At 45.0% G+C, this 23,519-nt stretch overlaps 1 protein-coding gene across 8 annotated transcripts; it reads left to right on the forward strand.

The window, feature by feature from the left end:
- The first annotated feature begins 41 nt into the window (after positions 1 to 41).
- On the forward strand, positions 42 to 20,691 carry LOC123451752 (titin-like). 8 transcript variants are annotated; one of them, XM_045128276.1, is made up of 21 exons: positions 42 to 301; positions 811 to 1,059; positions 1,182 to 1,236; positions 6,229 to 11,277; positions 11,386 to 11,595; positions 11,708 to 12,946; positions 13,061 to 13,270; positions 13,384 to 14,262; positions 14,375 to 14,488; positions 14,600 to 14,884; positions 14,997 to 15,197; positions 15,323 to 15,493; positions 15,566 to 15,955; positions 16,079 to 16,225; positions 16,368 to 16,715; positions 16,838 to 16,915; positions 17,058 to 17,477; positions 17,650 to 17,850; positions 18,129 to 18,764; positions 18,944 to 19,144; positions 19,426 to 20,691. In XM_045128276.1, the coding sequence occupies exons 2-21, from the start codon at positions 901 to 903 to the stop codon at positions 20,349 to 20,351; spliced, it is 11,919 nt and encodes a 3,972-aa protein (XP_044984211.1). In that variant the 5' UTR covers positions 42 to 301; positions 811 to 900; the 3' UTR covers positions 20,352 to 20,691. The 8 variants fall into 8 exon arrangements, with proteins under 8 accessions (XP_044984211.1, XP_044984210.1, XP_044984212.1 ...); XM_045128275.1 differs by having other exon boundaries at positions 15,323 to 15,955; XM_045128277.1 differs by having other exon boundaries at positions 15,323 to 15,955; positions 19,034 to 19,144.
- Positions 20,692 to 23,519: the final 2,828 nt, after the last annotated feature.

Genomic DNA, 23,519 nt, shown 5'->3' on the forward strand with positions numbered 1-23,519 from the left:
TGGTTTTTCCCCAACAAAATTTCTGTCCCTCGAGAACGCCATCTCGGCATGATACTACCCTGATGTTCTTATCAGTTCGCGGCGTGTTTTTGTCTTCTGAAATGGGAAAGGCACATGCATGCCCAACTCTGCTCTGAACAAAGATGAGTTGGAGTTGTCTGCTCAATAGTGCCAATATTTCCGTTCCTTGTGATGCTCCGTACCCCGTGGCCCTAGTGATGCTAAACTTGCATCACTAGCTTACCTTTCTGCCCTCCTTTGATGAAAGGACCAAGAAATGAATAAAGTGGTGTTCTGGCAGGTGACAACGCTTAGCTTTTACTCTGTCTGCAGAGTCACTGTTTTTACCTAGTACTCCATGAATGAAGCGTACCTGTTTTACGCAGTTAGCTTGGATTAATATAAGCATTTGGTTATGGTTGTATTATCTCAAAATTGAACGTCTGCTTCTTTTTATGAACAATAACTTCTGGTGACCATGTAAAAAATAAATAAAACTAATGGTGGCATGATGTGTTGTTTGCACTCCCTGACTGTATTTGTCTGTGCAAATTCTCCCAAGGAACTAGTTTTCTAGATTTAGGATGTCACAGCAATTCCTTAAATGTCAAGTGTTAACAGGTTTTGAGGGGGAATTTGTTGTTGTAGAACATTATTAGATGGATAGATCCAAAGCCTGCCTTTTGCCTTTTCCTTTTCCCTCTGTTTCCTTCTTGCTCCTCCTCAATATTCACTCATTTTGGTCTGTTCTACTGAATCGATTCCCTTCTTTACTTTCCCACTTTAAGCATCTTCTCTTTGCTTGACCAGAGAGTCATGGAACCTATCATATTGGCCAGTGGATGAGTTAATACATATACTTCACCTCAGTTCAGCACTGGTAACCTAGGCTCGGCCACCATGGCAGGGCTTGGTACTGGAGCACCAATTGTGAAGGTGTACCATGAGAAGTCTATGATCTTACCGGACGTGTCAAGGGTGCTTGCATGCCTGTATGAGAAGGATATCGCCTTTGAGAGAGAGACATTCTCCTCTTACAAGAGCCTACTCAGACTTCAGGTTCGAGGTGTCTCTAGTTCTCGACTGTGCATGGAATTAAGTGTTCAAGAGCATAAGCAGTTTATCATTTTTGGCAAACAGTTCAATACCATCATTACATTTTCTTCATGTGCTCTCTACAGGCATCGAGCCATGTTCCAGTTCCATTCTATGATGGACCTAATAAATTCCTAGAAGGTAAGGTTTCGGATTTGTGAAATTCAATTACAATTACATTATGAGTCCTACATGTCTGGATTTCTTCAGTTAAATGATCTTACTAGTTAGCCTGTTACAAGGACATTTATTGGGCCTTAACTAGGAATCTGTATTAGAAACAAGTGAGACCCAGATAGTCTGGCAAAACTTGTATTATCTGCTAAAAACACACTAGTGTTTGTTGTCAATTTTTTTCTTGAGCCTTTCGGCATATGCAGGTTCCATTTTCACTCTCTCACGGACCCACCATACCGCATCTCCTTCATTTTGGAATGGTAGTTAATCAATGTAGTTAGTACTTCCCGTTTGTCCCTAATGACTCCCAGATAGTTTGTTCCAAAACAGCATAGTGAATTTTACGGACTTATGCCACACTCTGAAATAATTATGATCATGATTAACTTGCCATAAAAGCAGACTCCATTCCCGTTACTTGGGGATGACGTATCAGCTAAACACTACTCCCTCCGTCCTACAATATAAGACATTTTTTGCAAGCTAAAACTGCTTGAAAACGTCTTATATTGTAGGACGGAGGGAGTATTATTTTGTTTTGATGTTCCATCAGCTAAACACTACTCCCTCCGTCTCATATTAATTGACGCTCAAACGGATGTATCCAGACGTATTTCAGTGCTAGATACATCCGTTTGAGTGTCAACTAAAATGGCACGGAGTTAGTATTATTTTATTTTCATGCAATTTGTTCTTAGAAGCTAGATGACTGATTCTGTTTTTTACATTTTGTATGAATAATATTGTCCAGTGGAAAATTCTTCCATGGGAGATAAAATCCTAGGTTTGCCATAGTATTGTGTTGATTGTAAGGGAAAATAATCCTGCAATTAATAAATAAAATCTGTAGGATGAATATTGTCAGTGTTATATATTTGGTGTGTTAAATGTTAGGAAGTATTAGTATTAGTCTAGGAGTCCTCATTAGTCTATTAGTATTAGTCTAGGAGTCCTTATTAGTCTATGTTTACTTTCCTTGCACCTCAAGTCATATGTAATATATATATGCCCCTTGGGCCTTCAATATAGATAAGTTGCTTTTCTAACACGGTATTAGAGCCCTAGGTTTTTTTTCGCACGCGCAACTCGTGCTTGTTCCTCTTCCCATCACGGCCGCCGGCCTCTTTTCCCGTCACAGCCGCCGGCCCCTCCTCTCTGATCCGATCCAGCCGCCCCAGATCCCAGTGGTTTCAGGCAACGTCCCTGATCTCGCTTCTGCTGGAGGCCGACGCTACCTGCCACGATCCCGCTGCGGTGCTGGCTCCCGCTGCGGCCCAGCGGTTCCAGGCTGGACGCGACCCACCATCCTCCCGACGCGACCCGCTGTGGCCCCGATCCCGCTGCGGCCCAGCGATTCCTGGCTGGAGGCCGCCGCCTCCTCCCGACGCGATCCGCTGCGGCCCCGCTGCAGGTCGGACTCCACCAGCCGCGGTTGATTCTTGCTTCGATCCGGACTCCTCCGCTGCTTGGACTTGTTCCCGATTCGGTTTCCATCCGCTGGTCTTCTTCAAGTCGCCGGCTCTCCTGCTGCTCTCGTCCTGAGATCGACCCAGGGTCCTGCTTTCGTCGCTCCTGCTGCTGATTTCGCCAGAACCAGTGCTGCTCTCGTCCTCCCGTTGCAGCGCCCGCCAACCGCCGCCCTGATCCGTCCTAATCTCGATTGGATCCGGCTTGCTACTGCTGATTCCTAAAATAAAAAAAAATGTCTTCATCATCAGGCTACATTGTTGTTCCTCGTTGTTCGGTGATCTTCGATGGTACTAACTACATCGAGTTCACTGGCTTTATGCGCATTCACATGCGTGGCATCCGTCTCTGGGGTATTCTTTCTGGCGAGGTCTGCTGTCCGCCATGCCCGGTTCCTCCCGTGGCTCCCCCTCCACCGACCCCACCGGCTCTTCCTGCGAATGCTTCTCAGGCCGATGATGAGAAGGTTTTGGCTTATGAGGAGGCTCTTCAGACGTATCATGGTGCTCTGTCTGCTTACACCCAGTGGCTTGATGATGATGCTCGTGCTGCAGCTGTTCTCACTACTAGCGTTCTGCCTCAGTTTGCCTCTGAGTTTTTGGGCCTTCCTACTGCCTTTGAGATGTGGACTCGCCTTCGTCAGCGCTATGCGCCCTTTGGTGATGCCTTATACCTCTCCGTGGTTCGTCAGGAGCATGCTCTTCAGCAGGGTGACTCTACTGTTGATGACTTCTATGCACAAAGTTCTGCTATCTGGCGTCAGCTCGATTCTCTCCGTACCGCTGGTTGTCGTACTTGCCCCTGTTGCCAGGCTGTCCAGACCAACTTGGAGTTTCATCGCGTCTACGAGTTCCTGTCTCGACTCCGTAAGGAGTTTGAGCCTCGGCGTGCTCAGCTGTTTGCTCGTGGCCGTATTTCTCTCATGGAGGCGCTTTCTGAGATTCGTGCTGAGGAGACTCGCTTACGTGGTGCTGGTTTGCTGGAGGTTCCCTCGGTGCTCGCTGCTCGGGCTACTTTTACGCCCCCAGCTGCACTGACCCCTTCTCACTCGAGTGCTCCGCCGCTCTTGCCCACTCCTTCTGGAGGCTCAGGTCGCCCCCGTCCACATTGTGGCTACTGCAACAAAGATGGTCATATTGAGTCCCACTGCTACACGAAGCAGAACCACTTGCGCCAGGCGCAATCATCATCTACAGAGACTTCGTCATCTACCTCGACAGCTTCAGCCATCGCTTTGACTGAGCAGGACATTCTGCTACTTAAGCGTCTGCTCGCTACTTCAGGTTCTTCCTCGACGGGTACTGCTGGTATTCTGACTCAGGCTTCCCGCACTGAGCAACCATCTTCTACACAGTCAGGACCGTCTCATGCACACTCTGGTTGGCATTGGCCTTCGCCGCCATGATATTATTATTTTTCTCTTCCGCTGCCATCATCCCTAATCTAGTGCTTTCTAGTTTTCTATATTTTCCGCTGCGTCCACCAAATCCGTTCATATTTTGTGTTTTCTCATGTCATGCGAGTCCACCATACCTTAGTCCGTCAGCCTTCTTCCGGTCCTGATCCTTTCTATGCAACTTTTGTGGCCTACTTGCCCTTGTTGTTTTTCTATAGGATTTTCTGGACTTCTTTTGCATTGTCAATCTACGTCCATCGTGCCTTATCCGCCGAGCTTCTTTCGCCGACGGTCGTCGTGGACTATGATTTTCTGCACAATGCTTTATTATCTTGATGTGCCATCTTCTTTTGACAACCCATCTTCTCTTGATACTTATCTTGTATCTTAAAGTGATGAGGTGTCTACCTCTGATGTGCCATCTCTTCGTTCTCTTCTTCGGCGACTCGACAAGTTTTGAAGACTCTTCATGCTACGACGACACTCTCAAGACGCGGATTTGGATTATCATTGTTTTTCAGTATTACACTTCTTCAAATGCAATGCTATTGCATACGCTTTGCATTTGAGGGGGGGGGGGGGGGTTAGGAAGTATTAGTATTAGTCTAGGAGTCCTCATTAGTCTATTAGTATTAGTCTAGGAGTCCTTATTAGTCTATGTTTACTTTCCTTGCACCTCAAGTCATATGTAATATATATATGCCCCTTGGGCCTTCAATATAGATAAGTTGCTTTCCTGACATTAAATAACAAAATCGAGCATTAGAACACTATGTAATCCCTCCCATATATTGGACGAATCCACACTGAAAAAACCCATCAACAACTTGAGATGAAAATGTTATGTGGGGCTGGGTAAGAGCTTCCTTCCATCATAAATCATGTAAATGTTCAAGTCTGTGTATGTCAGTGCTTGTCAGGAGCTCATTTTGAAATTGCAACCTTGTAAGCTTTCCTTAAATGGCTTTTTACAGTGAACAGTAATGTTTATTGGTGAAATTTTCAGTCTTTCTTCTTTGTGTTGGGTAAGTTTAATGAATGTGTAAAGACAATGATGTTTCTTCATGTGTAGATGAACTTCGATCATATGATTATTTTAGCTGTATAGACAATGATATTTGATTAAGCTATGTTGTGCATTTATGACTAAGCTATGGTGTCCTTTTTTGACTGATTAAGCTGGAAACTGTAAGCGTTTCAGTCAAGATGGGATTTTTTTCCCCTTCAAACTTGCCAACCATGAAAATATATATGATGAATTGTGCCTGAAGAACGTTGGCTTTAGTACATGTTGCCATGCCCAGGACAGTGAGCGGGTTTTAACCAAAAGAACAAATATTTTTTCTCATGTTGTGTTTTTTTATCACGACAACAATCTCTTGTCCTAGACACGTTTGAAGGCACTCAAGCAATATATTCTAAATTATGTACCAGCATAAGTATATAAGAAAATAGAAGAGTAATTAAATGTTCCAACAGAGGTATAATTATGTAAAGATGTGATACGAAGTACATAAGCTGAAATTTGCTACTTACAATATAGTTTCTTTCGGCAGTTGATTTAATAATTGTCGTATTACTCCCTCCGACCCAAAATAACTGTCTTAACTTTGTACTAGCTCTAGTACAAAGTTGTACTAAGGTTAAGACACTTATTTTGGGACGGAGGGAGTACTATATTTCTTATTAACACTAGGCGACAATTTTGGTGTGCTAATAGGTATAGAACTGTAGTGGGCTGAATATAAAACCAGTACACTTTGACACTGAAGAAGATCATGTTGTGACCCAAGGAGCCTGGCAGTTCCTGAGAGCACATACTTTCCATTAACAGAGGGGATGCAACATGATCCAAGATGAACTGCTCCTCATACTTGTTTCTCGTAGTAGGTGGCACATAAAGGAGAACTGATGTCTATTTTATCAGTAGCAAGAAATTTTTATCTAATTTTAACTGCTCTCGGCGTTCATGCTTTATCCTAGATTTTCTTATATTCCACTCTTCTGATACTTTTCTGTGCTATTGAAAAGAAGTCTTTGTGAAAATGATTATTGGTTTATGCTTATTCAAAATTGTTTGTCTTTAATTCCAGAATCAAGAGAAATCTGCCACCATATAGCAGAGACTTATGAAGATCACGGATATCCATTTCTCCTTGGGAAGGATTCCCTTGAGAGGGCTTCCATCGAGGAATGGCTCCACCACGAAGAGCATAATTTCAACCCTCCGAGCAGATCCTTGTTCTGCCACTTGGCCTTTCCCGTTGATGAAGAAGATGATGATATAGACTTGCAGACGAGAAAGCTGGAAGATGTTCTGGAAGTTTATGAGCAAAGGCTTGGTGACAGTGAATTCCTTGCTGGCAACAAGTTCACTCTTGCCGACCTTGTACACCTGCCAAACTCCTACCACATCACAAATTCTGAAAAGTTTCTGTACCTATATGATTCAAGGAAGAATGTGCAGAGGTGGTGGCATGAAATTTCTAGCCGGGGTTCTTGGCAGAAGGTGCTGAAGGTTATGCATGAGGTGGAGCAGCAGAACAAACAGGAGGAACTTGACAAGCAGCAGCAGCACAAACAGGAGGAACTTGAGAAGCAGCAACGCCGTCAGTGGCGGAGACAGCATCCTCCAACCAGCAGACCCCAGTTCCGTCTAGACTCCTGGGAGCAACCCAGCACAAAACCTCACACGATATTTGTTCGCCCCCCTGCTAATATCATCGCAACATCTCCCACAGCTCCTCAAGCAGAGGAGCCTCATCCTACAGAAACTTCCCCTGATGAAACACCAGTCTCCTCAAGCCTAAGTATCCCTACTACTCATAAACCTTCAGATGTCCGAAGCAAACACACTACCATTTCTACTACACATGAAGAAACTCCACCAGCCTCCGTCCAAAGTACTCCTAGAATTCCTGAAAAATCTGCTACTCCTAGAATTCCTGAAAAATCTGCTATTCCTGTCGAAAGAAGAATCAACTTTTTTACCCCAGCTACCTCTCCTACCAAGCCCTCAAGAACTGGCGGTGATAAGCCCAGAATTGGAGATGCCTCACTAACTTCTGAAGCCACTGAAGTAGACCTCCCTACTAAATCCAAGCCAAGTTCGTCCAGAAAAGCACCTAATAATCTTCATGTGTTTGATTACTATGAGGCAAGCAGACATACTGATGAAGCAGAACCTTATACTGGATCCACCTCACCTAAACCTTCAGAAATGCTGGACGAGATATCTGAAACTGATAGACCCAGCAATGCCATTGATCATGCTGAAACCAGTCCAAGATCAGCTAAAGAAGATCCTGACCTACTCAGTGCATCAGGTTTATGGACCGACAACACAGCCCCCAATGCTGATACTCAGGATAAGAAATCAGTCCGATACACTGAGCTTACTCCACAAAGACCTGTTGGAAGTATTTCTAGCAGAGCTACTGACCAGAGAGTTACATACACATCTCCTGGGAAGCCCCGTCCAAGTGAAGCTCATCAGAAACTGCAGTCTGAGCAGTGGCATGCTGCTACAGCTGGTTTCAGTAACCGAAAGGGAGAAGCTGATGATTTAATGCCTCCTACTCAACAAGCAAAAGCTAGCAAAGATGTCTCATCACAAGATTCAGAACAAGCCAGCACTCGTCCTCTTGCACAAGAACCAGCGAGCATGGATGGGCAACTGGCTCAAGGACCGGAAAGGCCCCCTTATGCACGGAAGCAAGCTGAGGAAGCAAGAAGGTTCCCTGCTGACCGCACAGAAGATGCTTCTCTCCCCAAACGTGCACGAGATGACACTCAGGCTATTCCATTATATGATGATGATACCAACCAGGAAGCCAAAGAAACTGCGTCTGCACCAAGGCGAACAAGAGCTCAAGATCCATACGATACCTCTGAAGGAACATCATCTAGATCACAACATGTCAATGCTCCACATGATGCTGTTCCTCCGCCCAAGCGAGCAACATCTGAAGGCCCTTATGGACGAAAGGATGTTGTGGAAGCAAGGAGGTTCCCTGCTGACCGCAGGAAAGATGATCCTCCCCCGAAGCGTGTACAAGATGACACTAAAGCTATTCCATTATATGACGATGATGATACCAACCAGGAAGCCAGAGAAACTGCATCTGCACCAAGGCGAACAAGAGCTCAAGATCCATATGATACCTCTGAAGGAACATCATCTAGATCACAACATGTCAATGCTCCACATGATGCTGTTCCTCCGTCCAAGCGAGCAACATCTGAAGGCCCTTATGCACGAAAGGATGTTGTGGAAGCAAGGAGGTTCCCTGCTGACCGCAGGAAAGATGATCCTCCCCCGAAGCGTGTACGAGATGACACTAAAGCTATTCCATTACATGACGATGATGATACCAACCAGGAAGCCAGAGAAACTGCATCTGCACCAAGACGAACAAGAGCTCAAGATCCATATGATACATTTGAAGGAACATCATCTAGATCACAACCTGTCAATGCTCCACATGATGCTGTTCCTCCGCCCAAGCGGGCAACATCTGAAGACCTTTATGCACAAAAGGATGTTATGGAAGCAAGAAAGTTCCCTGCTGACCGCAGAAAAGATGCTCCTGTCCCGAAGCGTGTACGAGATGACACTCAAGCTATTCCATTATATGATGATGATGATGGTACCAAGCAGGAAGCCAGAGAAACTGCATCTGCACCAAGGCGAACAAGAGCTCAAGATTCATATGATACATCTGAAGGAAAGTCATCTAGATGGCAATCTGTCAATGCTCCACATGATGCTGTTTCTCCGCCCAAGCAAGCAACATCTGAAGGCCCTTATGCGCAAAAGGATGTTGTGGAAGCAAGAAAGTTCCCTGCTGACCGCAGAAAAGATGCTCCTCTCCCGAAGCATGTACAAGATGAAACTGAAGCTATTCCATTATATGATGATGATGATGATGGTAGCAACCAGGAAGCCAGAGAAACTGCATTTGCACCAAGGCAAACAAGAGCTCAAGATCCATATGATACACCTGAGGGGACATCATCTAGATCACAACCTGTCAATGCTCCACATGATGCTGTTCCTCCGCCCAAGCGAGCAACATCTGAAGGCCCTTATGCACAAAAGGATGTTGTGGAAGCAAGAAAGTTCCCTGCTGACCGCAGAAAAGATGCTCCTCTCCCGAGGCGTGTGCGAGATGATATTCAAGCTATTCCATTATATGACGATGATGATACCAACCAGGAAGCCAAGCAAGCTAAGCATGCTCATCAGAAACTGCAGTCTGAGCAGTGGCATGCTGCTACAACTGGTTTGAGTAACCTAAAGGGAGAAACTGATGATTTAATGCCTCCTACCCAACAAGCAAATCCTAGCAAAGATGTGCAACATATCTCATCACAAGATGCAGAACAAGCGAACCCTCGTCCTCTTGCACAAGAACCAGTAGGCATGGATGGACAACTGGTGCAAGGACCAGAAAGGACAGCTCAAACACCCCACACTGATCAGAGGACAGATGTTTCTTCCAGGCTTTGGCAACAAGTTGTTGATGTTCAAGGAATTGCTGAGGACAGAACATCATCTGATCATGAAGGTGCTGTAAGCCCCCCTTATGCACGCAAGGATGCTGTGGAAGCAAGAATTGTCCCTGCTGATCGCAGAAAAGATGCTTCTTTCCCAAAGCATGCACCAGATGCTAGGGATGTCTTTAGAGAGTCAAAGGTTGCTGATTCCACACCATTGCAAAAGAGATACCCTGATGCCAAAGACGCCGCCAAGAAATCAAAAGTTACCTTTGAAGAAACAAAAAATTATGATTCTCCATCATCACAAGGGCAACCTTTGGATTCTCAGAGAGCTGATGCCCCATCATGGAAGAAAGAAGCAACTGAAGATCCTCGTGCAGCTTCACTAGTCAAAAAGAGACACTCCAATGTTGAAGACACCCCCAAACAATCTAGGGATAATGATTTTAAGCCAAGGCAAATTGTGGGTCAAGATGTTCAAGGCACCTACAAAGAAACAAGGACTTGGCAAGCTGCAACCACTCCAACAGAGGGTGGTCCCAGTGTGACACCACCATCTAAAAGGAGGTCTCCAAGTGATGAAGACACCATCAAACAACCTGGGGGCACTGCTCCAGCACCTAGGCGGACAACTTCCCATGATGCTAATGTCACATTTCAAGATTCAAAGCCTGCTGATTCCATGTCATCTAGGGAGCAGCCTTTGAGATCAAGACAAGAGGTTGAAGATTCTCTTAAAGGAGACATTGTTGATGACCGAAAAGGAGCACCACCTCTGTTGGGCCAAGAACCAAGTTCCCAAGTCCAACGTGCCACAGAACTGTCACAGGAAGCAGGTCCTGATGGAGAACTGTCCACCATTGATCAATGGCGGCGCACATCTGTGCCATTACAAGGTGGTGATGTGCTGGGTGGGTCTATCATTGATCAAAAGCCAACGCCAATGAGTGAACAATCAATACCCAGTGCTCGGGGTGCCAATGAGATGGTCAAAAAAGAGCAAAGAATGGTACCACCTGCACGAACAGGAGCACAAACGCCTGATGTTCAGCGTGCTCCGTCATCATTCTCAGGAGCTGACATGGCTGAAAGAGATGGAGAGCCGGTACAAATGCAAGCACCTACCCAGCATACTCGTCCTACTTCAGTGCCTGCTAGAAGAGAAATTCCTGATGCTCGGGACACTAGTGATCAAGAGTTTACTAACAAATCTGATGCCCAAAGATGGAATGCCTTGAAAGCTAAGCATGATTTGGCCATGACCAGTGAAGATGTTCGGGATGACAGTCCATCACCTCATGATGCTACTGTTGACAACAAGACAGCATTGCCTGCTAGTGAAGCACAAGGTTCAGACACTTGGCCCGGTTCAACAGCAACCCCCGTAAATGCTCAACCTACCAGTGATGACGCACGTGTCGGAAGATTTTTACGTGATCAAGGGGCACAACCACCTGAATCAACTCAAGCACAAACCCATTTTGATGCTCCACATGACTCTGTATCAACCCCAGATGTACCTCGTGACACCTTGGACAAAACCAAATCTGCCAAACCAACTTCAACTGAAGGTATGACACCTACAGCTGCAGCGCCAACTTCGAAGGCCCAACTTGCTAAACAGAAATTAGCTCCATCAGGTGACTAGTTACTAACTATTGATTAAAATATGAACCTTCTAATTGACGAAGGGAGGATTAGGAACATGAAAATATGTCAAAGCTAATTGTCCGCTTCATGAATTTCAGATAAAAAATTAGCTCGTGCTGTGCCTGAATCAAGTAAAGAAGATACTAGTTTTTCTGCTCCTGAGAAATCACAAACAATTTTTCGTCAAGAAGCGAGACCATCTGCAGCAATCAAAAAACAAGTTCCATCCTCAGATGCCCACCATGATACCAGGAAAATCCAGCATGCCACCCTTGCTAATTTTCCCCCTGATGATTCACCAATACCAGGTAACTGGATTCTATTTCAAGTTGAAAAACCGTACACCTTCTAGCATCCTAAAGCTGCCTTTCTCAAAACTAAATATCCTGCTACTTATTGACATCTCTTCTTGCATTTTAGATCAAGATTCTATTCAGTCTGCACAACAATCTTCCTCATCTGAGACTAGCAAAGAAGAGACTACCGTTGCTGCAGGTGGACCGACATTGCCAACAACCATCGGTAAAGAAACACAAGGTTCTCGACGCCCTACCAAGGCGGAGAGAAGACCTTCTGTTTATCAGGAGGACCGTCTGGTTGCCGAAGACAGCCATGAGCAACCGCAAACCCTCCCAACTGTTGGCAAAGCAGATGGCTCTACACCAAAGCGTCAACAAGATCCTGAAGAGAAATCAAGTACTCCAGCGCCACCCCGAGCAAGAGTTCGTGAAAGTCGTCCTACTGAAGAGCCATTTAAAGGGGACATTGTTGATGACCGAAAAGGAGCACCACCTCCATTGGGCCAAGAACCAAGTTCCCAAGTCCAACGTGCCACAGAACTGTCACAGGAAGCAGGTCCTGATGGAGAACTGTCCACCATTGATCAATGGCGGCGCACATCTGTGCCATTACAGGGTGATGATGTGCTGGGTGGGTCTACCATTGATCAAAAGCCAACACCAATGAGTGCACAATCAATACCCAGTGCTCGGGGCGCCAATGAGATGGTCAAAAAAGAGCAAAGAATGGTACCACCTGCACGAACAGGAGCACAAACACCCAATATTCAGCATGCTCCGTCATCATTCTCAGGAGATGACATGGCTGAAAGAGATGGAGAGCCGGTACAAATGCAAGCACCTAGTCAGCATGCTCGTCCTACTTCAGTGCCTGCTAGAAGAGCAATTCCTGATGCTCGGGACACTAGTGATCAAGAGTTTACTAACAAATCTGATGCACAAAGATGGAATGCCTTGAAAGCTAAGCATGATTTGGCCATGACCAGTGAAGATGTTCGGGATGACAGTCCATCACCTCATGATGCTACTGTTGACAACAAGACAGCATTGCCTGCTAGTGGAGCACAAGGTTCAGACACTTGGCCCGGTTCAACAGCATCCCCCGTAAATGCTCAACCTACCCGTGATGACGCACGTGTCGGAAGATTTTCACGTGATCAAGGGGCACAACCACCTGAATCAACTCAAGCACAAACCCATTTTGATGCTCCACATGACTCTGTATCAACCCCAGATGTACCTCGTGACACCTTGGACAAAATCAAATCTGCCAAACCAACTTCAACTGAAGGTATGACACCTACAGCTGCAGCGCCAACTTCGAAGGCCCAACTTGCTAAACAGAAATTTGCTCCATCAGGTGACTAGTTACTCTTAAGTATTGATTAAAATGTGAACCTTATAATTTACCAAGGGGGATTAGGATCATGAAAATGTTGTCAAAGCTAATTGTTGTACGCTTCATGAATTTCAGATAAAAAACTAGCTCGTGCTGCGCCTGAATCAAGTGAAGAAGATACTAGTTTTTCTGCTCCTGAGAAACCACAAACAATTTTTCGTCAAGAAGCAAGGCCATCTGCAGCAATCACAAAACAAGTTCCATCCTCAGATGCCCACCATGATACCAGGAAAATCCAGCATGTCACCCTTGCTAATTCCCCCCCTGATGATTCACCAATACCAGGTAACTAGATTCTCTTTCAAGTTAAAAAAACAGTACATCTTCTAGCATACTAAAGCTTCCTTTCTCAAAACTAAATATCCTGCTACTTACTGACATCTCTTCTTGCGTTTTAGATCAAGATTCAATTCTTTCTGCGCAACAATCTTCCTCATCTGAGACTAGCAAAGAAGAGACTATCGTTGCTGCAGCTGGACCGACATTGCCAACAACCGTCGGTAAAGACACACAAGGTTCTCGACACCCTATCAAGGCAGAGAGAACACCTTCTGTTTATCAGGAGGACCGTCTGGTTGCCCAAGACAGCCATGAGCAACCGCAAACCCTCCCAACTGTTGGCAAAGCTGATGGCTCTACCCCTCCAGCTCCATCCAGAGCAAGAGTTCTTGACGGTCATCCTACTGAAGAGCCATTTAAAGGGGACTTTGTTGATGACCGAAAAGGAGCACTACCTCTATTGGGCCAAGAACCAACTTCCCAAGTCCAACGTGCCACAGAACTGTCACGGGAAGCAGCTCCTGATGGAGAACTGTCCACCATTGATCAATGGCAGCGCACATCTGTGCCATTACAAGGTGATGATGTGCTGGGTGGGTCTACCATTGATCAAAAGCCAGCACCAATGAATCAACGACCGATACCCGGTGCTCGGGGTGCCAGTGAGGCGGTAGAAAAAGAGCAAAGAATGGCACCGCCTGCACGAACACCCAATGTTCTAAGCGCTCCATCATCATTCTCAGCAGCCGACACAGCTGAGAGAGATGGAGAACTAGTACAAATGCAAGCACCAACTCTGCATGCTCAAGAGGCACAACCACCTGAATCAACTCAAGCACAATCACCTTTTGATGCTCCACATGACTCTGTATCAACCCGAGATGTACCTACTGACACCTTGGACAAAACCAATGTTTCCAAACCAATTTCAACTGAAGGCAAGGTACCAGCGCCAACTTCGAAGGCCCAGCTTGCTGAAGAGAAATTTGCTCCATCAGGTGACTAGTTTGTCTTAAGTATTGACTAAAATGTGAACCTTCTAGGTCACCGAAGGAGGATTAGGAACATGAAAAGATCATCAAAGTTAATTGTTTGCTTCATGAATTTCAGATAAAAAATTAGCTCATGCTGCACGACCAACTTCAACTGAAGGCATGGCACCTACAGCTGGACCAGCGCCAACTTCACGGGCCCAACTCTCTGAACAGAAATTTACTCCATCAGGTGACTAGTTACTCTTAAGTATTGGCTAAAATGCAAACCTTCTAACAGACCAAGGGAGGATTAGAAACATGAAAGATTGTCAAAGCTAATTGTTTGCTTCATGAATTTCAGATAAAAAACCTGAGAAACCACAGACAATTTTTCGTCAAGAAGTGAGACCATCTACGCCGATCACAAAACAAGTTCCATCCCCAGATGCCCATCATGATACTAGGAAAATCCAGCAAGTCACCCTTGATAATTTTCCCACTGATGATTCATCAATGCCACAATCCCCTGAACCAGGCACAAAGGACTCTCCAGCCTCAAATACCCAAATTGCTAAAGCTGATGGTTATGTTCGTCCAACCAGGGATAGCGAAGTATTTCCTGCTATAAAGAAATCTGCCCCACCAGGTAACCAGATTCTCTTTTAAGTTGTTAAACAGTACACCTTCTAGCATCCTAAAGCTACCTTTCTCAAAACTAAATATCTTGCTACTTACTGACATCGCTTCTTGCATTTTAGATCAAGATTCAATTCAGTCTGCAAAACAACCTTCCCCAGCTGAGACCAATAAAGAAGAGACTATCGTTGCTGCAGCTGAACCGACATTGCCAATAATTGTCGGTAAAGAGACACAAGGTATGAGAGGCGCTCCAACCTTGGATTATGAGCCCAGTGAAGAAAAACGTGCTGATATTCCAGAACAGAAATTCAGCCACTCAGGTTAGTTATCTCAGTGTGACTATGCAGGCCTATAGATGATTATATGCAGAGAAGCTTACTGAAAATACCAAAGTTACCCCTGCATAACTTTCTTGCTACTACTAACGCTGCCACTTGCTTTCCAGATCAGGATTCAGTTCGTCCCACGCAATCAAGATCCTCTGCTGAGCCTATGGATAGAGAGCTTAGTTATCCAAGCTCTGTGAAACCACTTTCCTCAGCCACACCTGACCAGACAAAGGACTCACAACCAACTATTGGTCAACAAGCGCCTGCATCAGAATATCCATCCTCAGGTACCCACCATACTTCAGGGAAATTTCAGGAAGTTGCTCCTGTTGACCACCATATTGTTGAATCAATTCCAGGCGAAGGACAAGTTTACCGCACCGGACCTGATTTTGAGCTATCTGAAGGCCCAGTCCCTGATCCACGTAGTGCCATAGGTGAAAAGGCTACGAGACCTCCATCTAGCCAAGCACAAAGTTCAGACTCAAAACCTGATCCCACACAAAACAGTGCTGATGAGCCTTCCACAAGATCTTTACCCAATCAAGTAGCAAAAGAACATGCAGAAACCCAAGCAACACTGCCTCTCGTGCGTCCACATGACACCGAATCCACCCAAGATGTAACTTCTGACACCTTAGGGAAAGCCAAGTCACTGAAACCATCCTCTATAGGTCAAGAAGCTACAGGTTCAGCATTAACTCCTGACACTCATCTTGGTAGTGCACCAGGGGAAGTAGCTCGCCCAGGTAATGGTTTTCTTTACTGTGGAAAAACAGTGCACCCTCTAGCAAATGTGTAACTGATTTAGCACAAGAAAGCTTTATAAAAAAACGACAGCTCTGACAATTTTTTCCCTTTTGGAATTTCAGATGAAGATTCAGCTAACCCTGGACAGAAGTCTTCCTCGAGTGAGCGACAGAAAGAACAGTCTACTGTTGCTGCACCCAATCAAGCCAAGGCGTCACAAGCAACTAGTGAAGTAGTAACCTCTGTTGATCAAAGCATGGCTCCATCAGGCAATTATCCTTTCTTTTGTTTGGAAAAATAGTGTACCTTCCAGCACACGTACTATTGAACAAGAACTTTCCTCAAAACTAACAGTCTCGCCATAATTGTACCGTTTCTCAGCAGTACTCAGTTCTTCCTTCTGTTTTGCAGAACTACTTCCCCTGGAGTCTACAGTTGCTGAAGCTGAAGAAAGCAAAGTATCTCGACCAGTCATCGCGCAGCAAGACATTAGGCATGAACCGGACATTTCAGAAACAGTGCTTGATGAGGATCACAACAAGGAAGCAGTTTCGAGGGAAGAACAAGACCAACATGCTTCTGAGCCACGTGAAGGACCACCTCCTGATGTGCGTGGCGCCTTTGTCGACAAAAAAACAGCTCCCTCTTCTAGTCAAGCACAACATCCAGATGCAAAACGTGGTTTGCTACCTTCTAGTGTTGATCTTGAAAACAAAACCACTCCACCTTCTAGTCAAGCACAAAGTTCAGATGTAAAAGGTGATTTTCTACCATCAAGTGTGATTATGCAGGCCTATAGATGCAGAAAAACTTATTGAAAATACCAAAGTTACCCATGTATAATTTTATTGCTACTACTAACACTGCCACTTGCGTTTCAGATCAGGATTCAGCTCGTTCTACGCAATCGAGTTCCTCTGCTGAGGCCATGGATAAAGAGCTTAACTCCCCTTTGTCAGGTAATTAAGTTCTTTACTCTGATGTGTGTGGAAAAAGAATAGCAATTCTGGCAAGCTATACTTGATTGTGTTTAACACGATTTCTTTAAAAAATGATTAAATAACTGGTCTGACAGTAATAAGGCTGTTCCATGCATTTCAGCTCAAGATATAGCTCGTTCTGCACAAAGGCCTTTCTTTGTTCAGCCAACAAAAGAAAATGGTATTGTTGCTGCATCCGATCAAACTAACGAGGCACGGCCTATAAGTGATCAACGAGGAATAACTCCTACTCCAGACAAACAAAGAATTCCTGATCTGGGTGGTGGTGTTGATAAAAAGATGTCACCTCAATCTAGCCAAGCACAAAACTCAGACATTAGGCCTGATTCAGCACCAATTGGTGGCGATGTTCATCGTACTAGTGGCGATGAACCAGCCACACGTGATTCACAGGCACAACCTCCTGCAGGAACTCAGAATGTACCTGCTAATTTCATGGAAAAGACCAAGTCATCAAGACCACCCTCCACTGATCAAGAACCTATGGTTAGTCCAGCACCAGCTCCAGATGCTCCGCAAGGTACAGCACTGCATGAAGCAACCATTTCTGAACACAAATTATTAAATTTACTGCACTAATTAATCTATTCTTTTCATGCAACTTTTACTCGACAATTTTATGTCAAGCATTTTTTGTGCTATAGAAATTAATCATCTTTACACTGTTAACACTGATCATTGATGTACTGCAGATCAAGATTCAAATCGCTCTTCACTGTTTTCTCCCTCTGTTGTATCAAGGAAAGATGTTGCTAACGCTGATCAAACCAATGTATCACAAGCAGGCCTGCGAGAGCCCCCGAGTTCAAATGCTAAACTTCCTTCAGAGGAAATACAGGAATCTAGCCCCGATGCTTATCTCACCAAGTCAGAGAAACCACTTCCTATGAAAGGTAAAACAATAATGCCCTAGACTTATTCAGTATACAGAATTTTATTTTAGCTGATGATGTTGCATCTAAAAACTCTTACGAGATCATGCTGAACAACACTAAGGACAATGTAGAAGCTTGCTAGAGTATTAACGAGTGATCCCTGCTCATTAAACCTGTAAAAATTCAGGCATAAACAATATAAAATGCATTTGTTCCTTCATTTTTAATGTTAGGACAAAAGTGTGTACTTACACAACTAACGGTTGTGAGACATTGTTCTCAAATTATGTGTACAGATCCAGTTTGGCCTCCACGTGAAGCTTCCTTTGATTTATCGAGAGGTGGAAAGCCCACTATGATCAACGGTGATCAGGCCAGCACAATATCAGATGTCAGTCCCTCAGCCAGCGAAGAAGTTGGTCAATCTGAAAATAGTGCAGTTAAAGGACCACTCCCTGCAGAGTTAGTACCATCATTTCCTCAGGAGAACCTTGAAAAACCGTCACCTGAAGAAAAATGGAACCAGCAGCAGCAAACAGACCAATCCAGCAGTAGATCATCTAAAGATAACAACATTGAAGCCAGTGGAACTAGAAATCCTAGCACCTCAATAATACCTAGAGATATAGAACCTTCACCACTCAAGGAAAGAATGCAGGCAGTTGAAGGATCTAGAAACCAACAACAGTCTGACCAAGCTGTCTTTCAATCAACACAGGATAACAAAACACAAACTAAAGAAACTGAGGCCCGAGACACAGCATCTGACCAGCCTGAAGTGATTAGGCCTGATTCAGCACCAACCAGTGGTGATGCTCCTCGTACAAGTGGTGATGGGCCAGCCACAAGTTCGTTACCAAGACCACCCTTCACTGATCAAGAACTTGTGACACCTCTGATTAGCCCAACACCAGCTCCAGATGCTCCGCAAGGTACCACAACATGTGCAGCACCCACTGCTAAACAAAATTTACTCAACTAACTAATCAATCTTTTTTGTATGGGCAATGTATGCACCTTTTTGCTGGACCATTTTAGATCAGGCAATTTTTGCACACCATGAATTAACCATTGTTCCACTGTTAACACTACTCATTGATGCACTTTGTAGATGAAGATTCAACTCAGTCTCCTAAGTTGCCTCCTGTTGTATCAAAAAGAGTTATTGCTAACACTGATCAAACCGATGTATCGCCAACAGGCTTGAGAGAGACCGCAAGTTCAGTTGCTACGCCTCCTTCAGCGAAAATACAAGAATTTAGCCCTGATGCTTCTCTCACCAAGTCAGCAAAACCACTTCTTCCTATGACAGGTAGAACAGTTACCATATATTCATTCATTATAGAGACTTTTGTTTTAGTAGCTCATAAAGTTGCTGATAAAAAACTCTTGAGAAATTAGGCTGAACAACACCAAATGAAAATGTAGGAATTCAGTTCAGACTCCAAACGACTTATCCATGATCATTGAACTTACGCCAGTTCAGAAATAAACCATCTCTATTGTGTCTTCATAATTCGTGCATAATGTTATGACAGAAGTCTCTACTTGCACAACGAACGGTTATGAAAACCCCTCGTCCTTAAATTATAGGTACATATCCAGTTCAGCCTCCACATGAAGCTTCGGTTGATTTGTCAAGTGATGGGAAGCCCACTATGATCAAAGGTGACCAGGCGAACACAATATCAAATGTCAACCTCTCAGCCAGCCAAGCAGTTGGCCAGTCTGAAAATAGTGCAGTTAAAGGACCACCCTCTGATGGTTCAGTATCATCATCACCTCAAAAGAGCCTTGAAAGGACATCACCTGAAGAAAAACCGAAGCAGCAGCGCCAATCCAGCACTAGACCATCTAAAGATGACAGCATAGAAGCCAGTGAAACTACAAGCCCGAACATCTTAACAACATCTGGAGATATACAACCATCACCTCTCAACCAACCGTCACCTATGAAGGAAAACATTCAGGCAGCTGAGGGATTCAGAAACCAACAACAGGCTGACCAAGATGTTTTACAACCAAGACAGGACAACAGAAAGCGAATTGAAGAAACTGAGGCACAAGACACTTCAACTGACTATCCCGAAGACACCAATGGAGCATCTCAAAGGGCTGCTTTGGAACAAGAGAAGGGAGAAAATGTCGGGAGGGTTCAGCGGCAGAGCAATGACACAAACAATAGCTATGAACCAACTAAAGATGCTCCAAGTATCATCCAGGCAGACAATGAATCTGAGAGCAGCTCAAGAACTCCTGAAGAACCCAAGCAACAACTACAGCGGGAAGGCAAAACTCAAGGTGGCGAAACCAAGGCGCCAGCCTCCGAAACAGGGCAGCCTGAAGAAAGCCCAAGCAAGAAGGGTATCACTAGTCAATCTCAGTCAGAGACCTCGGACAAACTGGAAGACCAAACCTCCTCTGCTACCCGGAACAGAGGCACAAACCCCGGCAAATTGGACGGGGCAAGTGATGACACTAAGTCCGCCGACACAGACGATAATAATCCATCGTCATGAATCACACCGGCATGGCTCCTCAACCAACACATGATGCTGGAGTGCATCGCAGAAGAAATATCAATGGATAAGTTTCTTTTTCTGGCTCTGTTTTGTTCAGATAATAAGGCCTGCCCTCTTGTCATCCTCGAATGGGGCCATTATCATGTATCTTTGTCTGCTCTTTTTGTTGCAAACTGGCGGCTTGTTTGCTCATGAAAGTGACTGTATTCTGTATAATTTATATTTTTGTAATTCTGGGACTGCGGCCGGCAGCGTTGTTCTTTGCAACCACCTTCTTCCATTGTGACCAATTCCAGTTACATATTCAAGATGATTCTCAGCAGTTGCTGATTTTTAAGTGTATAGATGTTGATGTAAGCAATGATCCTTGGTCAAACCCAATTCTCGTATGATCAACTGTTATTGGGTTCTCTTACCAAATTCACACACGAGGGCGGATGCGAAGACCAGTTTTACAGTCCCTGTTGTATCATGAATTTGATCCGTGTGTAATGTGTCTCAATTGAGCAATGAGCTTTGTTACTCGCATTGCCTGATGCGTTCAACCTTTTCATTGGAGATATTTCTCACAGGTTTCAATTTTTTTTTTTTTTGCTAGATAGTAGTAATTTTTGGAGCCTCATGATTTGTATATTTACAGTATTCGAACGTTGTTACAGACACCGCATGAAAAACTAGGTGGAGGCGTTAGGCCCTGCTTGGAATGTCTGTGAAATTTTACAACTGTAAATGATTACATCTGGATATTACTGTACACCAGTAAAATACAACCGAACAAATTTCCGCCTGTAATCCACCGCCGCGTTTCAATCCGGTTGTATGTGTTGAAACACTTTGCCCAACGGCTCCAGCTCCTGGCCCTAACTTGCTCCGCAAGTCAGCATGCATGCAGCGATAGCTTGGCTCCTACGCCGGCTCCCGCATGCGATGCCACGCCTAACGCACGCCTTCCACGCCTGCACGCATAGGAGAGGATAGCTATCGCTAACCGACGTGCCGCATTGCCTGGCGACTCCAGCTTCTGACTAGCTCTAGCGTTTCTTCTGTTAGACACTGATGATCTATCCCTCTATATATATACCCATGGATTGGATTGAATAAAATGTGCATATCAAAATATCTCTCTCTCAAATCTTACAGTATGAATAGACATGGCTCCCAGATTACAACACCCAAACGGCCCCGGTGTGTCTTTCCAAACGGCCCCGGTTGTAAAAATCCGGAGTATCATCCAACGTCGACTGAAGAAATGCAAAAGGCATCCAAAGGATGAGGAGGTGCAGAGGAGACTGGGAGCATGGTGCGAATCTGGCCGCTTGGAGTAGGAGGATGTCAGGAACTTCTCTGCAGCAATTACTAGAACTTACAGGAGCCGTCGATCTTCAATCCTCCGGCTCTCGCCTGCGCATACCGATTCGTCAAGTGGAAGCCACCCCAGCCGTGGATCTTCCATCCAACGGCTGCCGTCCATGTAACGGATAGTTACTGTTCTTTTATCGCGAGCCTGCAGCTCCGGTTTAGGCTGCGCATGCCAACTAGGCAATTTTGATGAAGTGGCATAGAATTAAATGAAGAAAGATAGGGTTGAGTATCGTATCATGATACCATATCATATTAAATGTTGTGCTACTATGTGTCTTGCATGACAATAAAAGATGCAATAAAAGAACCTATGATACTAACAGAGGTAATAGCACCGCATGTCCTATAACTTGTGTGGTATGTGATGGTTTAGTCCTAGAACTTGCAAAAGTGGACTGCGTAGTCCTAGAACTTGCGCAACAGGTGCAAGTTTAGTCCTGTGCCAATCAAACGACGCCACATGGAGCCAGCATGGCGGTGGCAGTCAACATTGGCGTTTTTGCACTTCCCCCTGCCGTTCATCGAAAAACCCGCAGTACACCTCGGCTCAATTAATCTGATAGTACTGCGGGTTGATTTCGGTGAACGGCAGGGGGGAAAGTGCAAAAACACAAATGTTGGCTGCCACCGCCAAGCTGTCTCCATGTGGCGTCGTTTGATTGGCCAAGGACTAAACTTGCACTCGCTGCGCAAGTTCTAGGACTACTCAGTCCACTTTTGCAAGTTCTAGGACTAAACCATCACATACCACGCAAGTTCTAGGATCTGCGGTGCTATTACCTCATACTAACATATGATACTATGCATTACGGATGCGGTATCATAGACTAGTATCATATGCATGATACTAGTATATGATACTACCCATTACAACCAGCCTCATGTCGCTATCTTCTCTTTTACTTTCTGTAATTATATAGAGAGAGCCCTGGGATAGGAGAGACTTATCTAGATGTAATTGGGCTTTGCCCTTCTCGCCGTCGTGTTCCTACTGGCACAAACCCTAGTTCCTATTTCTTCAATTACTACTGAAATCGGACCACCATAGTTGAGTGAAATTCGGCTGTGTGCTTGAGTTCATACCTTGAACACTGATAGAATTGCTAGGTCCTGTCAATTGGTATCTAGAGCCAGTACGTCCTCGGAGGCGAGTTCGGAGCCCAGATTGGATCTGGGGCTTGTTCTGGCAGCGATGAGCAGCGTGGTGGCGTTTGGCGGCGGTAGACTGCTCGGAAGCCGGAGTGGATTGTTTAGTGGTTGCTGAAGGAAACTCCTTCAGGCCTTGTTTGGTACTAGTGTTTTTGAGGAGATTGGTGGGGATAATTCCCCAAGGGATTGGGTGAAACTCCAACCTTCACCCAATCCCTTCAACTCCCCATTTATCCCCAATACACTAGGTAGGGGTAGTGTATTGGGTATTGAGAAAAATGCACTATAATTTGGGGATTTGAGGATAAATGTGGGGATGAAACATGTCAAATACACTAGAACCAAATGATGTTATGGGATGTGTGGGGATTGAGGGGTTTGACCGGGATAATCCCGACAAATTTCCTGAAATACACTAGTACCAAACAAGGCCTCAGTGTTAAATCACACCCAACCCTCCCTCGAGTGCTTCTCTTCATCAGCAACGGCAACACTCAGATCGGCGGCAGCAATTCGAGGGGTAAGCAAGCTGCATCCCTCCCTCCTTCCCCATGGCCAAGACACATGAACACTCGAGCTCGAGTCACTCCAACTCGACATCAAGACGCTACGACAGAACAAAGAAGATGACAAGAAAGAATTTTACGAGTTCAC

The sequence above is a fragment of the Hordeum vulgare genome, chromosome 5H, assembly GCF_904849725.1.
Source record: "Hordeum vulgare subsp. vulgare chromosome 5H, MorexV3_pseudomolecules_assembly, whole genome shotgun sequence".
In the NCBI taxonomy this organism is placed as follows: domain Eukaryota; kingdom Viridiplantae; phylum Streptophyta; class Magnoliopsida; order Poales; family Poaceae; genus Hordeum; species Hordeum vulgare.

Coding starts and splice junctions, on each gene's coding strand:
- LOC123451752 (XM_045128275.1), top strand. CDS start 901: ATGGCAGGGCTTGGTACTGGAGCACCAATTGTGAAGGTGTACCATGAG. Junction 11,596..11,707: donor TGATGATTCACCAATACCAG/GTAACTGGATTC, acceptor CTTGCATTTTAG/ATCAAGATTCTATTCAGTCT. Junction 17,851..18,128: donor GAAACCACTTCCTATGAAAG/GTAAAACAATAA, acceptor TTATGTGTACAG/ATCCAGTTTGGCCTCCACGT.